General features: G+C 41.7%; 1 protein-coding gene across 2 annotated transcripts in view; it reads left to right on the top strand.

Annotated features, from left to right (window-relative positions):
- Positions 1-231: 231 nt before the first annotated feature.
- PRKCH (protein kinase C eta) overlaps positions 232-17,300 on the top strand; it is a 286,597-nt gene continuing 269,528 nt past the window's right edge. The window contains exon 1 of one of the 2 annotated variants that reach the window (XM_066276900.1): positions 232-1,560. In XM_066276900.1, the coding sequence (XP_066132997.1) occupies positions 292-1,560 (1,269 nt within the window). In that variant the 5' untranslated portion in view covers positions 232-291. The remainder of the gene's footprint in view (positions 1,561-17,300) is intronic. The other variant, XM_066276899.1, reaches the window with a different exon arrangement.

Raw genomic sequence — 17,300 nt, 5'->3', positions numbered from 1 at the left:
TTACGACTCAGCCATGTCTGCCTTCAGAACCAACTTTTCCTGCTCTTTGTGTAACAAGACACACCTCTCTCGGAGGAAGGAGGCGAACAGGATTTCCATCATTACTACTGCCCTATTTAAAAAAAAAAAAAAAAAAAAAGAAGAAAAAGAAAAACACGTGTAATTACTCTCTGCAGGAAAGGCGCACAAACAGGATGGGCCCGAGCTGAACCCGAGATGAGCCAGCCCAGTAAAGATTAGGAAAAGGAACCTCCCCGCCGGGCGCCCACCTCTAGCCAGGGCCCCTCCCAGATGGCCAGGCAGAGTCGCCAGCCCACCTCTCGGGGTAGGAGGGAGAGCGCGGGCGACCTCGCCGCCCGGGTTCCCGTGTTCCTCCCGCTCCTGCCTGCCACCCAGCCCGACCCTGGTCTGTCTTCCATGCCTCAGGTGTTCGCTCACGCCAGGCCACGAGCTCTTCCCTTTTCGGCCTGCGCCTGGGGTGGCCTCCAGCCCGCAGCGCATCAGCCCCGCACCGCACCCGGCGCGCACAGCGCAGCGCGAGCCAGCCGACGGGCGCGGGGCTTTCGGGCGGTGTGTGCCAGACCGCTGACCCGCCGCAGGGCTGGCCGGGCCGGCGGGGCCGCGCGCCACGCCTCCGGGGTTCGAAAGGCGCGGGAGCCGGCGCAGGGTTTCGGTGCACTTGGAGCCTGGCGCCGCGAGCCTTCTGCCGGGGATGCGGCGGCAGCTGCTTCCTGGTTTGAAGCTCGCCGAGTGGGGGAGAGCGTGAGCCCGCGGAGGCGGGGGCAGGAGCAGCAGAGGAGGCGGGGGCAAGAGGCGGCGAGGCTGGAGCTAACCGGACGGGTCGCTCTGGCGCTCCGGGGAGAGGAGCCTCCCGGCTCTGGAGAAGGGGCGAGTCCAGTGAGAAACCCCGGGGGGCGCCGGGCGCTCGAGACTGACGGTCGGGCTCCCCCGGCCCGCTGCGAGCTCAGCGCCGGGCTCCCCTCCTTTCCACCTCGCGAGGGAGGGAGGCAGGGAAGGAGGGGAGGGGAAGGTCCCGCCGGCGAAGCAGAATGGCCCGGCGAGGGGGACTTGGGCGCTGCTTCTCCCAGGAGCTGCCTCCGCTCCTGCGGCTGCCGCGAGGGTTGGCCTGAGCAGGGGCCCCAGACTCTCCCTCGGCGAGCCCGGGCGGCCCCTCGGGACCGGGACAGCGGCGCCGGCATGTCGTCCGACACCATGAAGTTCAATGGCTACTTGAGGGTCCGCATCGGCGAGGCCGTGGGACTGCAACCCACCCGCTGGTCCCTGCGCCACTCGCTCTTCAAGAAAGGCTACCAGTTGCTGGATCCCTACCTGACGGTGAATGTGGACCAGGTGCGCGTGGGCCAGACCAGCACCAAGCAGAAGACCAACAAACCCACGTACAACGAGGAATTCTGCGCCAACGTCACCGACGGCGGCCACCTCGAGCTGGCGGTCTTCCACGAGACACCCCTGGGCTACGACCACTTTGTGGCCAACTGCACCCTGCAGTTCCACGAGCTGCTGCGCATCGCCGGCGCCTCGGACACCTTCGAGGGCTGGGTGAGTAGCTTGTGACCCCTCCCGGCTGTGTCCACTTGACCCGCGCTACCCCCCCATCCACTTGACAGAGTTCACCAGGTTCTTGCTTTCCCATCGTCTTCCCTGGCTCCGCCGCGGAGGGAATTCCCTCCAGACTTTGGTCCTTGCCCAGGTGGTTGTGGCACTGGTCACGCGACCGCGATGGGTGTGTGAGGGCGCAGGTGTGTCTCCAGGAAGCCAGCCTGGATACGGTCCCCTTTCGGGATGGCAGCTTGGGCTAACGGGAAGTCAGGGCGGGGGCGATCACCTCCTCACCACCCCCCCAACCCCCGCATCCGTCCAGACTCTTGGTGAGGCGCCCTATCTGCACACTGTTAACACATGCAGAGGAGAAAGGGAGGGAGGGTGTGATATTAAAAGGATTTGATTTGGGTAAAGCACTTAAACGTTTCTTAGGAGAAAGCCATACATTCTCGCAAGTATTATTCATAGTGTTTATGGATACATGTCGGCTCAGCGGCCCAGACGTGCACACGTGTTTCAGCATGCAGAACCATTACATCCCAGAGATACATAACCTACACCGGCGGGGATCAGCGTACCTGGGTCTGCGCGTCGGCAAAGTTTTATTGTTGAGCAGTTTTCCAAGGAGATGAGGTTTACCGGTGTTTGAAAGTAACGTCACTAGTTCAGTCTCAGGGAGAGAGGTGTGAATCTTGCAGGGGGCGTTTCTGCAGCTGTTGGTAAGAGAGCTGCGGACGCTTCTGGGGAGTTTGTGGAACCCTGCCACTCCTGCTGGTCTTTCTGTGTACTGACCAGCAGCTACCCGCAATTCCCACTTGGCCAATGCTTTTCACGTAGTTCCCTTGAGGTAACACTTGTGCTGTAAATTAAAATTTCTAGGGCACTCACCCCAGCGCCAGAACGCTTTTGCTTCTTAATCCTCATGCTGTCTTTGTGGTGCAATTGTTATCCTTCCCACTTCTACGCGATGAGATGATAATTATATGAAGTGGTCTCGTTTGGCAAAATGAAGTAAGCTGTTTGAAGACTTTCAAGATTTTAATGGTTTAAAGTCATGAAGGATGTCAGTTTTGAACCCAGAATGTGAATCAATATTGAAAACCTGTTAGAAATTTACAAGTGGTGGAATCGGATGGATAATAAGACTGACTCATTTAGATATTTATTTTACACTCTGAGGAATTAATTTTACAAATGGCTAGTGGCACTATCATTTTCTTTTAAATAGAAGTAAAAAAAAAATCCATAAAGACTATTTAACCATGTCATCAAATGATATTGAGTTAACTTCCCTTCAGCCAGACTTACTTTGTGGAATTTAAAGGTGCACTGGAGAGGAATGGCTAAAATACAGTTAGAGGTTGACATTTTCCCTTGTGAATTTCTGAGTAAAAAATGGAGGTAAGCCTAGGAATCCAAATGGAATTATTGAGTGACTGAACAGGAGTTAGACTGGATAAAGCTAGAGGAAGTAGGTTGTGAAGGATGGTGGTGCAGACTGGCCAGTGGCCATTAGAAGCATGTCTTCCCAGAGAAAAGCTAGACTGGCTCTATATTTATAATTAATTATACTTAGGTGTTTACTGTAATTCACTTGTACTTTGAAAAAGACATTAAGTATTTGGTAGGATAGATCAGCATTAAATGACCTTGAAACCAGTGATTTGTCATGCATTTATATTCAGTTAGGGGAGCTGAGATTTTTTTTTTTTTTTTTTTGGTAAGTTCTGGGGTGGTTTTTTTTTTTTGAGTGTTTTTTTTTTAATTATTGATGAGAGATAAAGAAAAGGAAACATTGGTTTGTTGTTCCATTTACTTATGCATTCATTAGTTAATTCTTGTATGTGCCCTGATTGGGGATGGGACCCACAACCTTGGTTTGTTGGGAGAGTTCTCCAACCAACTGACCTACCCGGTCAGGGCCAGCCACTGGATATTTTGAACGAACCTTGATGATAGGATAGAATGGTTAGAGTTAGACTGTTTCCTTGATTCTTATAATTAAAATAAAATTATTTGCTTGACTTGTAGTGGCGCATTGGATAGATAGGGTGTCAACCAGAAATGCTTGAAATGCTGAGGCCACTGGTTCAAAACCCTGGGCTTGCCGGGTCAAGGCACATACGATATGCAAATACTACGAGTTGATGCTTCCTGTTACTACCCCGCACCCTTTTTATTCTCTCTCTCTTTTGCCTTTCTGTAAAAATCAGTAAATAAAAAATTTAAAAGTATGTATTTATTTTAGAGGGGGCTGGAGGAAGGGAGAGAAAGAGATAACAAATATTGGTTTGTTGTTCCACTTATTTATGCATTCATTGGTTGATTCTTGTATGTGTCCTGACCAGGGATTTGGGGTATACTCTAACCAACTGAGCTACCTGGCTAGGGTTCTTCTCATAATATTTAAGAAAAATAATCTTAGGAAAATATTTGGTAACATATAGAATGCTTTTTCAAAAAATGATTCTTTATAGTTCTAAAGGTGGCTTTGAAGTTTAAAATTATAAAAATACTTATTTATCTTTACTGTATTAAATTGAAATATATAGTTAGACCGTTACAGATGGAATAATAAAATTTACTCCACAATAAAGTTAGGTTGCAATTGGAATTATATTGAATAAATTGCTGCTTTTAAAAACCTAGAGACTTAATTTTTGCTAGATCATGTGAACAGACAAAAATGGAAGAATATACATTTATCATTCGTGTAAAACAAGAATTGTTATGCTTTCTGACTTAATGTACTTTCTGAATATTAAAAAAGATAATCATAGTACCAGTTTTGTGATGTTATTTATGATGTTATATATGCAGTGTATTTCTGATACCAAACACAATGCCTGACATGGATTAGGCAATCACATATTTCTTTCTTGACTGACTGTACGTATTTCCTTTAATCTGCATAAAAACCAAGGAGGTGAGGATAAAGCCCAAGAAGTTCTTGAACTGAAATTCACAGCATTAAACACCCTAATTAGAAAGGATCTCAAAAGACCTAACTTTCTACCTGAAACTAGAAAAGAAGAGCAAATTGAACCCAAAGAAAGCAGAAAGAAGGAAATTATAAAGACAGAGGTTGATGAAGAAGAAAACAGAAACAATAGAGAAAACCAATGAAACTAAAAAACGGTTCTTTGAAAAAAATTATTAAATTAATGAACATCAAGCCAGACTGATCAAGAAAAAAGAGAAGACACAAATTATCAATATTAGAAATGAGAGAACATCAACTGTAGATTTTAGAGACATTAAAAATATTATGAACAATTTTATGCCAGTGAATGCTGCAATTTTGGAGTGAACCTATTCTTTAAAAGATACAAACTGCCAAAACTCGCTCAAATAACTTGAATAACTTTGTCAATTAAAGTAATTGAACTTGTAGTTTAAAACCTTCCATAATGTTAAGATAAGGTCCCAGAAGGATTTACTGGTGAATTCTGTCATACATTAAGGAAGAAGTGTTGCCAGCTCTACACAAACTATTTCAGAAAATAGAAGGAAATACGTCCCACTCATCCTGCAAGGCCAACATTATCCCTATACCAAAACCTGATTAAAACGTTAAGAAAAAAAGGAAAACTACAGACCAGTGTTCCTTGGGGACATAGATATAAAAATTCTTAGCAAATCAAATTCAATATAGCAAATGGATAGTATAATTCAGTTTATAACCAGAACTATAAGGTTGATTTAACTTAAAAAACAATTAGTGTAATTATTGATATTAACAGAATAAAAAGGGGATTAATCTGATCTCAATAGATCATATTTAAAGTGATCTATAAAAAATCAATGATTTGGACTTTTTCAAAATTAAGAGCTATTGCTTTCAAAAGCCACTTAGAAAATGAAAACACAAGCTACAGAGTGGAAGAAAATATTTACAACATGTAAATCAGACAAAAGAGCTATAACAATATATTATATAAAAGAACTCTTACAACTCAATAATAACGAGAAACATAGCCAATTTAAAAATGGTCCAAAGATTTGAATAGGACCTTCATTGACAAATAGCGCATTAAACGATGTTCAAGATCATTAGTTGTCAAAGAAATGCAAATGAGAAAGATTGACCATACCAAGTGTTGGTGAGGGAGTAGAGCACCTGGAACTTGCATACACTACTATGAGGAACATAAAATGGTCCAGTCATGTTGAAAAGTGTTTTAGCAGTTTCTTAAAATGTTACACATATACCTACCGTATGACCTAGCTACTCTTAAGTATTTACCAAGAGAAATGAAAGCATTTATACAATGATATGTGCAAGAATATTTTTTAGAAACTTTATTCGTAATAGCACCCAACCTGGAAACAAATCAAATGTCAGTGAATAGGTGAATGTTTAAACAAATTGTGTATCCATACAATGGAATACTATTCAATAGAAAGTTATGAACTCTTGTTACATGTAACAATGCTGATGACTCTCAAAATGATTAATCTGAAAGAAGACAGGCAAAAAAAAAGTACACACTATGCAAAATTCCAGAAAATGAAAACTGGCTTGTAATGGCAGGAAGCACATTGGTGGTCGTCTGGGACTGAGAGGATGGAGGTCAGGGTGGGCTGGATCACAAAGGAGGCTCAAGGAAGCTTCTGAGAACGATGACAACAGCCGTTGTTTTGATTGTGGAGATCATTTCACAGTTGTATACATATGTCCAAGCTCGTCAAATAGCTCACTTTTAAATGCATGTTATTGTATGACAATTATACCTCAATAAAGCTGTGGGGGAACACTACAAGTAATTATTATCCCTCTTTTATAAAAAAGATGTTAAGTGAAGTAGATTTAAGACACAGTTGACTTAAAAACTGCTTTGTCTTTTTAGTGCAGAAAATATCTATCAGAGCAGTAGCATAAAAACAAAACAAACATTCATAAAAGATAGTTTCCGATTTTTGGACACAGTCTCGTTTTCTAAATTATCACTGTCAGTTTTTTTTTTCTGGTTTATTCTAGAACTTGTTTATTTTGCATAATTTCTTGAACTTCTGGCAACCAAAGGTATGTCTAAATTAAAACCTTATTTCCTTCTTTCATATATTTGCTCTTGATTTGCTGGCTTTCCAAGTGGGTACCGGCATCTAACACTGCAGAGCAGGGAGACATGGGGGGAGGCAGGAGGAGCCCGAGGCTGCGTCATGGAACGACCTTGGCATCCTCTCAGGAAGGAAGGACCTGTTTGGCGGGATCCCAGGCTGTTTTCCTGGTTCAGCCCTCTTGAAGACATTCTGTTCCCTGGAGCTCTGGAGGGCTGCTTTCTCTCAGGTTCTCAGTGAGGTACCTGTTTGGTGGTCTTGTCAGGTGAAGCAGTCTGGTTACCCCTCGGCGATCTTTGACTACTTTTCCCTTTGATCCCTAAATCCAGGTGCATAAATTTACAGCATCAGAATTCTTCTAGGCTTCATTAGCAACGGGTTCACTCTCTTTTGCGCTTTGTAGTGGTCATTTATTCTCACAGTTATTTTTTTCTGAGCCGACTGGTGAGGCATGTCTAACACTGACCGGTTAAGTCAGTGTTTAAGGAGAAAAACATTTTATAGCATGTCTAAGGTGCATTCCGATGTACATTAGTTGCCTTGGATATATTGTATCTCTGTTTCCTTGTAAGAGTTTTGCTGCAGTGGGGCTGGCTGCTGCTTATCATGCAGGTTGGGGCTCAGATGTTTCCCCTCAGAGAGCATTTTCCTGACCATGTTATTATCTTGTCACCTTTCATTGCACTCACCGCTCTCTGAAATAAGTCTGCTTCTTGTACCTTTGCCCTGTAGAGTATAAACATCTTGAGAATAGGGCCCCCACCTCTCTTACCCACTGTTCTAACTCCAACACCTTGAACTGTGTCTTGTATACACTCACTTAGGCACTAAATATTAATATTTGTCAAAAGAATGATATTTTTTTTTATTGTGATTTTGGGCAAGTACATTGTAAGTACTCTGGGAATATCTTTCTTTAAACATTTTATTCATCTTCCTAAAAGGAATAAATGAAAATAATTAAAGAATGACCAATTATTACGGTTATTGCAGTATCCCTCTTTTAAAGCCGTGAATGATATACCAAGTATGTGCTTGAAAGGCTGGACCAGATTTCTATGCCCTTGGACTATGCTAATGGATTGAAATCTCTGCTTATGGGAAACTCCTTGCTTTTGCTGCATTTTAAAAGACTGATATTAAATGTGTTAATATGCTGTAACTTTGTTCACTAGTAATTCGTGAGCCCAATGTGTTAAATTCATAACAGAAACAAGAGAAAAGCATTAAAAGGTTGTATTTCAACCTCGGAGAGCTAATGAAGTTGGTGGGCTGAGTGTGAATCATTTTATCTTATGCAACTCTTAGTAGAGTTTTGATATTTTAGCAAGTGTTCAGACTGGTGACTAGATGTGATAGTTAAAGGGACAAGTACACTTTTATGAGGCAGGCAGCATTTCCTTAGATTAAGAGAAGTGCCTTGGGTTCTCTGTAGTCTTTTTTCTATTTTAGAAAACACTTGACTAGACCAGGGGCTCCTTTGTGTTGGCTTCTTAGCTCCATTTTATTAGAATATGGTAGAAAGTGAGTCCTGAGTGGAAACTCAGTACCAGTCCACTCTTCACTCTCATCGTTGCTGTATCCAAATGATCTTTCTCCGTTGCCAAGCTCATAACCATCCCTTTACTTAAAACCATTCAGTGGCTCCCTGCTACTTTAGGTAAAACATAATTCTTTGAAATGGTGTAGAACGTTCTTCATGACCTGGCCCTTCATTTTCTCACATCCCAGTCCACACTCTGCACTGCGTCTCAATGAGCATCTTTTAGTTCCCCAAGGCTCACCTTGCCGATTCCTACTTGTGCTTCAGGTCTTGTGGTAGACATTCCTTACCCAGAAAACTTTTCCTGACCTGTCAAGGCTGGGTTTGGTACCCCCTCCTTAGTTTCCCTCAACATCCTGGCGTCTCCATGGTCCACTCTCCTCTTCATCTTGAGACGCATGAATAGATTGGGCTCTCATGGAAGTGTGGATATTGGTCAGAGCGGGTTTCTTACGGGCGATGGACTGATTTATCCCCTCAGCTCCTTGGGTGCTACTGCAACAAACTATTACATGTTTTTGTATGAAATGCCAAGGCCTACGTGAGCATTCACCCACCAATGAGCATGTCCTGTGTACTGGGCTCTGGGCTCTATCCCGGAGAGGCAAGTGGACTAGACAGGCATGATCTCGTCCTTCATAGACCTCATAGTTCCAAGGGGGAGAAAGACTGAGGGGGGAGGGGACAATAACCAGGAAATTATAGAACAGAAGTAAGTATTAAGATGCTGCTCACTCAGTACCTGGTTTGAGGAGATCAGAGATATTTTCTTGGAGGGAAAATAGCTGTTTTTTTAAGGCCCTAGCATAGATAGCCACAGGCCTGCTTTATTTAAATGACTATGAAAAATCATTCTTCAAAAGAAGAAAGGGAATTTCTGATGTGATAACGCTTTCCCAGAGAGACATCACAGACGCCCTTTTGAAAAGTCAAGGTTCCAGACCCATGGAAATGTTTCCATCTTTTGGAAAGTTTGGGAGGGGACAAAGTGTTTATGTCTGCAAACAGATGGTCTGAAAGAACATTTGACTCTCAAAGGCAGAAAACAGTAACACTCTCTTTGAGCCATCACATATCCTAAGCTTTGTACAAATTATAAAGGAATCACGGATATTGAAGTAGGAGGGCAATCTACTTAGAACAACAGCAGCCTGGTAGCTCTAAGACCCGAGGACAGCTTGCAGTTGCATTTATTTGGCAGAGAGGTTTTTACTGTTGAATCTGTAGTTGTTAGGAGGTGCTTTGATGCGCCACAGACCCCACTACTCCCTATTGCAAAACATTCCTCTTGACTCAGTCCGTGCTCGGGAAGTTTTTTAGTTTTTGGTAGCTACTTTAGCTCCAGCCTTGGTTTTTGGTATGTGGGAACCAAAGCTTCAGCCAAAGCAGTACTGTTGTCTTCGCTCACATGATTTATCTCCCTCTCTCTCTTTCTCTCTCTCTCACACACATTTAACATCTACATACAAATGTAGATAGACTTACTTAGATTTATTCATATGTATTTATTAATTTATACGTATGTTAAATCAGATGTATATTTATTTAGATATTTTTTATGTACCTGCTATTTTAGAGGAAGCTGGCTTGTTAGTGAATATATAGGGGGAGTTAACTGCAAATCAGTATTGTATGAAGTACTACTTTAAAAAAATCTTGCATAAAGAAACAAGATTTCCATCTTTTTAATTTTGTTACACTAGAAACATGAAGCACACTTGAAAACATTTGCCATCTACTGTCATTATTGTTTCATAAAGGCAGGACATTTCTTTTTTTTTTAATTTTATACTTAAACTTTATTATTTATTTATTTTTTTTTTTAAAATAATTTTATTTTTAATGGGGCGACATCAATTAATCAGGATACATATATTCAAAGATAACAAGTCCAGGTTATTTTGTCATTCACTTATGTTGCGTACCCATCACCCAAAGTCAGATTGTCCTCTGTCACCTTCTATCTAGTTTTCTTTGTGCCCCTCCCCCTCCCCCTTTCCCTCTCCCTTTCCCTCTCCCTCTCCCTCCTCCCCCCATAACCACCACACTCTTATCAATGTCTCTTAGTTTCACTTTTATGCAGGACTTATTTCAACATTAAAAAGAAGCAAGGGAATACTCATATAGTGTAGAACCATATTTCAAAATAAATTAGATTTATAAAAAAAAAGCTCTTTATATTTTGTTATACAACTTCCAGCAATGCATAAGTGCTGTGCTATAATGGGAGTTAGGGGGTCAGCTGTGACTTCAGGCAGATCTCCACCATCAGGGTCTCGGTTCCCCGGTTTATGTAATTAGGGGAGTTGCACTAGAACATCTCTAAGGACCTTCCATCTCTAAAACCTCAGCCTCCATGTGTTAGGCAATTACGTCATTTCTTCTCTTTTAGAATAATTGGTTTGGTTTTAAGTAGTCAAAACGAATTATGTCTTATCAAAGTTAGTAACTCCTCAGAATTAAATTGGTCTAAATCTAAATTGCTCAGGCTTAGAAAAGACTTAGCTCAAGTCTAAATGGCTTTTAGCGTTGATAGTGATGTTGATGTTATTTCCTTGGCTTAGAAGCAGACTTAAGGAATTACAGTAGGTCCTCATTTTAAGCCATGCAGCTATATACCTCTTGTTTTACACTAATGGGATCCTTGTCCTATGTGATGGCTGTAAGTCATGTGAGAGAGAGACTGAGCTTTTGCTAGGAGCCATTCTCACTAGCATGGTAATTAATGCTTTGTAGTCGAGAAGTGGCTGTAGCCACCAGTTTATATATCCACCCTAGATGGTGACAAATACTAGAAATCACTGTAGGATAGACATTTTAATTAAACAGAGGAATGAACTCAAGGGTACTGGCTATCTAGTGTTTAAGTGCTATGCTGAAGAAGCTGATGAGATGGGAAATTTTGGTTGAGAATCATGGTAGTATCCAGGGAAATTTATCAAGATTATTATGTTAGTGTATTTCTGTAGAACCAGAAAGTTACAGTAGTGATTGTCAACGCACACAGGACTTTTCAGTAGAGAGACTACTTACCTAATAGGAGACTCACTAGCAGTGCTTTTATGACTTGCCGCCTTTAGAAAGTTCCTTTGATTTTATCTAAGTTTTATCCTTGTACACTTTTGACCTTTGACCGTAGAGGGAGACAAAGATGTTTGATATGTGCTTATGTTAAAATAAATTTAAGAAAGTTGCCAGAGGATAGGATTGTGGGCACCATGAGCCCCTCATAATTACATTAATAAATTAAATCTTAAGGGGACAGTGTGAGCATGTTCTAGAACTAGTGCTTATTCTCCAAGTGCTTAAATCCAAACCAAAAAGCTGCATGTCCCTTTGTACATCATATTTTCTCCGTGTACTTACATAGCGCTGTTTCTGTATCTCTCTTATGGCAGTTAAACATGATGTCATGCCTCTGTCCTCACACTGGACTTTGGTGTTCTTCTCTGCGACATCAGTGGCTGGGCAGCCTGAGCTCTGTGGCTCCTTCCAGCATCCGGGTTACGTGGTTCTAGTTGCGGTTCCTTTGGTTAATGAAAATTCTCCCTTCTGAAATATCTTCTGGACGCTATTCTGCTGATGCTCAGATTTATTCTTTGCTCTGAAATTATTTTTTGGAAGATTATACAAAAGTCATAAATATATGAGCATAATTGCCTAAATAGAATGCATTTATTAATCTGTGAGTTATGGACCTCTCTTTTTTTTTAATTGAATTTACTGGGGTGACATTGATTAATAATATATAGATTTCAGGTGTACTGTGGAGCTATGAAACACTTAAGTGCTTTTTTATATGTTATCATTGTTCCACACAGTACAGAAGAGTTGCGAACAGATTCAGCAGAGGCAGCGCTTTTGAAAACGTTTTAGAGTTCTGGCCCCTTTTAGTGATGACGAAAGCTACGGGTCCTGTTTCTAGAATAGTGCGCATATGTGCATACTGATAATCTGCTGGGAATATTGTCACCAGGTGAGTGGTTCCTGAAGCCTGACTTGAACACAAGGCCTCAAGTTAAGAAATGCCAATCGAAAAGTCTCAAAAAAGAAGGCTTTTATTCATTTCTAATTCCCTGGGCATGATTCTAACATTTTCCTCTGTATTTGAGGACATTTTCTCTTTAATTTTGGAAGACAACCATGAGAAAAGAAGCGCTATAAATTTTAGAGAAGAAGGTGCTTTAAAAAAAAAAAAGTATTCCCATGTCTGGCTCCTGGTGAAGTATACCAAATCATGACCCATTTTGGGACCTATTTAGTTTTGTTATGTAGGTATTTTTCAAAAGCCTCTATTTTTGAAGGGGTTTCTTTGAGGTTCACAGTAGATGAAAAGTTAAAAAAAAACCCAAAAAACTAGGGCAGTTTGAGTGAGCTTGGTGTGATGTCTTTTGTTAATATAAACTTTTCCCCTGTAAAAAGAGATACAATTTGTCTGTATACTTGAAACATCTGAGCTGTACTGGGCATTGTGGTGAGCGACTGTGTTAGTCCAAGACAACATGATGACATCAGTGATACTCATCTCCTCCTCTTGCCCTGTGACCCCTGGCTCCCATAGCCTGGGTTCCTCTCACCCAACCAGATTTTCTGACCTTTCCTTGAGTTACATCTCACCTTGCCAACACCCCGGAACACAACCTGATGATGGTAGAAATTGAGCTGAATGGCGGTCATCCAGGGCACAGCCCCCTAGCTAGAGGTGAGCTAGACTCTAGCTCTCTGGACTTCAGTCCAAGATTCTTTATGGACGCCAGCTCAGCGTGTGGTGGAGGCAGCAGGAAAGCCATTCAGAGATTTTTACCGGGTGCCTGCCCTATGCCTGACTCCATTCTAGGAGTCACAGGTAGAGCAGGAGAACACAACACCCAGAATCTTGGCTCTCACAGAGGTGTTAGCATGGAGAGGTACATACATAGCAAGCAAGCAAACAGGTCACTCGGTGACTAAGAGAATAACCAATGGTGGTTAGATGCAAAGTAGAGAGTTAGTACAGGGTGATGTGATAGAGAGTGACTGGTGACTGCTCTACCTAGAGTGGACAAAGACTCACAGAGAGGGTGACATTTCGGCTGAGACCTGAGGGACAAGAAGCCACCAGCCATGGGAAGATTAGAGAAAGAGCATCCCAGCAGAGGAAACAGCTAAGCCAAAGGCCTGGAGGTGGGAATAGGCTTGGCAGGTGGACGAACAACTGGAAGGATTGGAAAGAGGGTAGACTTGGTGCTGGTAAGCACGTTCTGTGCATCACTCGAGCTCTGCTACAATTTGAGTCGCTTGATCGCTGACTCTTCTCTGGGAAATGGTGCTAACGTTAGTCCCTCATAAGATTGGTGTGAAGATTAGATTGGATATATTAAACATGCCCAGTACAAAACGGTAGCTTGGGTTACTTTTAATCTTCTAAGGAAATTAATATTTCAACCAGGGCTTGCTGACAATGATTATGTTGGCCAAAGAGAGACACACAGAAGGTTGCATCTTAAACAGTGGGGGTGGTGATGTAGCAGTTTCCTGGGGATACGGTACCCTATACCTTTGTGGGTGCCCCTCAAGTGGGCATAGAAGCATCTGTTTACTGTCTACCTCCTTCAATACTGTATTTTCTAAAGAGAGAAAAGAGAAAGGAAACAAAGACAATGAATTTTATTGCAAATTTTTGAGTTTTTGAATGATATATACTGCTCACAAAGATTAGGGATATTTCAAAATGAATATGAAGTGATAAAATGTTCTCTATAGACTCAAGTATTAGTGGAAAGTTTCAATATGTAGAGGGATAGGATAATTATATTAATGGATAGGGCCCTAAAGTGGTTTTTTTTTTTTTTTTACAAAGCTATAAATATATGGATGAGAATTAATAAAGATGGTGCCAATAATCATAAAGAAAATAAAACCTCAAAGGTTATGAATAACTAGAGACAGTTGATTCTTTCTTACTACTGAAAGCTCATTTACATTATAAACTATAATTCTGTGCATTAGTTCTGGATAATTTGCCTATTTTGAACAATTTTGGATAATGCCTATTTTGGCATCTCCCTGAGTTTGAGAATATTTCTGACTTTGCCTTCATTATCTGCTTCTCTGTGTTTAATGTAAAAAGATATTAGCATTTGCCTAGGCCACATGAATTAGGATGCATAGTCCACAATTACAGAGTAATAGTACTCAAATTTGGGCTTTGAAGAATATTTGTTGGACAACTACCATAATTATCAGTGCATCATAGTGTGATGGTTGGGTGTCAGTCAGATTGGGGTTCAACTATTAGGTCTGCCTCTTTGGAGAGGTCATTTAATTTCTGCAAGTGCCAGCTTTCTCATCGTAACGCAGAACCTACCTCACAGGGTTATGTGATAATACAGCGAGGAATTATGTAAACTGTCTAGCACAGTGCTTGACAAATACTGCTGCGGGAAATGATCATTGTCACCACTGCCATCATTCTACTCCAGTGCTTAATTGTAAAGTCACGGACCCAGCCTCTTCTGAAATTAACTCAGAAAACAGGAAGACATTTATTTACATACAATTTTTGAGTTTTTGAATATTAGAAAATTTTATAAGAAGTTTTTGAGTTCAGCCTTCTTGTTTTTGCTTTTTATTTAAGATTCTGGAGTGTAAACCAATAGGATGGTTACTGGTGGAAGAGGAGATGGTTTTCTTACCCTGGATCAGAGGGATTTGGGGTCAGTTTTGCACACGTGACCACTCTGATCTTGTAAGGAATATGTGGAAATGAAGCTGGGATTACTATGGCTACTGTGTTGGCCAGAGTTAAGTTTATGGAAAACCTTGATACAATATTGGACAGGTTCTGATACAATATTGGACAGGTTCTGAGTTAATGTAACCAAACAGAGAAGTAAAGTTATGGTAGGTAGTTGCAAAGGACTTCAGAAAGTACTTCATCTTTTAGTTGCTAAAGCTGAAGTGAGCACTTTTATTGATACAGTTAAGGGAAATAATGTAAATCGCCTCCTTCAATTGGCATTAGAGAATGTTTCCTTGGTTTAAGTTTAAATATCTACTTATTGAATATGAATTATTGTTATGTTTCCAAAGAGAAAAACAAGAGTTTCAAAAGTGCATTATTTGAACTTGTAGTTTTATGGATAAAATCAAGAGCACCAATGATTTTCATTTGGTTTGCAGATAATGTGAAGTTTTCTCCTCTGTATTGACTAATCTTGAAATTGATTACTTTTAATTTTATCTGTTGACCAGCTACTTATTTTGGGTTCTAGATCTTTGACAGTTGTCAAGTTAGAGGTTTTCTGAAGTGTACATATTTAATTTTTTTTTCAGAACAGAAGTTTCATTTACTCTATAGTAAGGCCGCAGAGTGTCTGCACTGATGTTTTAGCACAGCCCTGGTTTTCTTTGTTCAGGAGCCTGGGTTCGCTCCTTAGCTATGCAGAGAATAGATCTTTGAGTCTCCCTGCTGGGCCTCCTCACCTCCATGTCACGCACATCCTGTACCTGGGTTGTGGTTGCATTGATCTACTGGGGCACTGTTGTTGCAAAAGTCTGGAGGTGAATGAGAATGTGCCCGTGGGTGTCTGCCCTCACTACAGCCTGACCTGCTTTTGGCCCAGTGATAGCCCTGTCTGTGTGAGCATTAAGCACCCTCAAGCTCCCCCAGCCCATGGCAAAGGGCCCCGCATGTGGTGGGGATCCAGGAAACATTGGTAAAATGAAGGAATTCTTCATTGTTCTTGTCTTTGGACTGATTAAGGATTTGAACACTGTCGTCAACTGTTTAAAAAATAATTGTTTATTGATTGATTTTAGGAAGAGAGGAAGGGGGAGAGAGAGAGGAAACATCAATTTATTCCACTTATTTATGTATTCATTGTTTCTTTTCTTTTTTTTTTTTTTAATTGGTTGATTCTTGTATGTGCCCTTACCAGGGATTAAACCTGCAACCTTAGGGTATAGGGATGAATCTAACCAACTGAGCTACCTGGCCAGGGCACACTGTCATACACTTTTGCTAAAAAGATTTTCCTTTAAAACATTTATATTTCAGATGTAGACATTAATACTGTGTGTGTGTGTGTGTGAGAGAGAGAGAGAGAGAGAGGAAGAGAGAGAGAGAGAGAGAGAGAGAGAGTGTGTTAAAAGCAGCCTCAGGGGTAGTTTAGAGAGAATGAATATGCTAGAGTGATTTTCATTCCCTTGACTATTTAAATAAGTATAAGGTGTGTGATGGGACTAGTTTTACCTGGGCATTTCCCAAATAAAATGTTAACTTTCGTCAGGTGATAAGAGGTGGTTTTCAAAATAGGAAAAACTGAGAGACTTCATCTTCTGGCTCACCAGAAGTCCGGAACATATTAATGCCATTCCAGCCTTGGTAAGGATGGGACACCAGTGAGGGGCATAGGCTCGACCATGGTTTAACTGTGACCTTGAAGTGATAGTTGCCATTTATGCTTATTTTTCTTAAAATATCCTGAGTTGGCAAAAATATAAGTGATTCCTGAAGTGACTCTAGCGTCCGTTTTTCTCTCTGAACTGAATTTCTCCTCCCTCCCTCCCTCCCTCCCTCCCTCCCTCCCTCCCTCCCTCCCTTCCTTTTCTTGAGGGAGAGACAGACAGACACAGGAAGGGACAGAGATGAGAAGCATCAACTCGTAGTTGTAGCACCTTAGTTGTGCATTGATTGCTTCTCATATCTGCTTTGACTAGAGGGTTCCAGTGTAGCCAGAGATCCCTTGCTCAAGCCAGTGACCTTGGGCTCAAGCCAATGACCATGGGTCATGTCTGTGATCCCATGTTCAATCTGGAGACCCTGCACTCAAGCTGGTAAGCCTGTGCTCAAGCCAGTGACCTCGGGGTTTCGAACCTGGGTCCTGAGCACCCCAGGCCAATGCTCTAGCCACTGCGCCACTGCCTGGTCAGGCTGAACTGAATTTCTAATGGCTCATTGTCAATGCTTTCTGCTATAATTTGATCCAATTGAACTTGTTTATGTAGAATTTTGTCTTAAAACAGGAAAAATACTGATTCTGAAAAGTCCCTGTCAAGATATTAAGTCTTTCCATGAACATTATTTCCTTTATATCTTGAAGTCAAATTACCCTCGTGGCAGTTCTGCTTCAATGAAGCTTACGTTAAAAAA

Source organism: Saccopteryx bilineata, chromosome 4 (genome assembly GCF_036850765.1).
Source record: "Saccopteryx bilineata isolate mSacBil1 chromosome 4, mSacBil1_pri_phased_curated, whole genome shotgun sequence".
Classification (NCBI taxonomy): domain Eukaryota; kingdom Metazoa; phylum Chordata; class Mammalia; order Chiroptera; family Emballonuridae; genus Saccopteryx; species Saccopteryx bilineata.
Note: the sequence above shows the minus strand (reverse complement) of the source record. Positions and strands in the feature narration are given on the sequence as shown.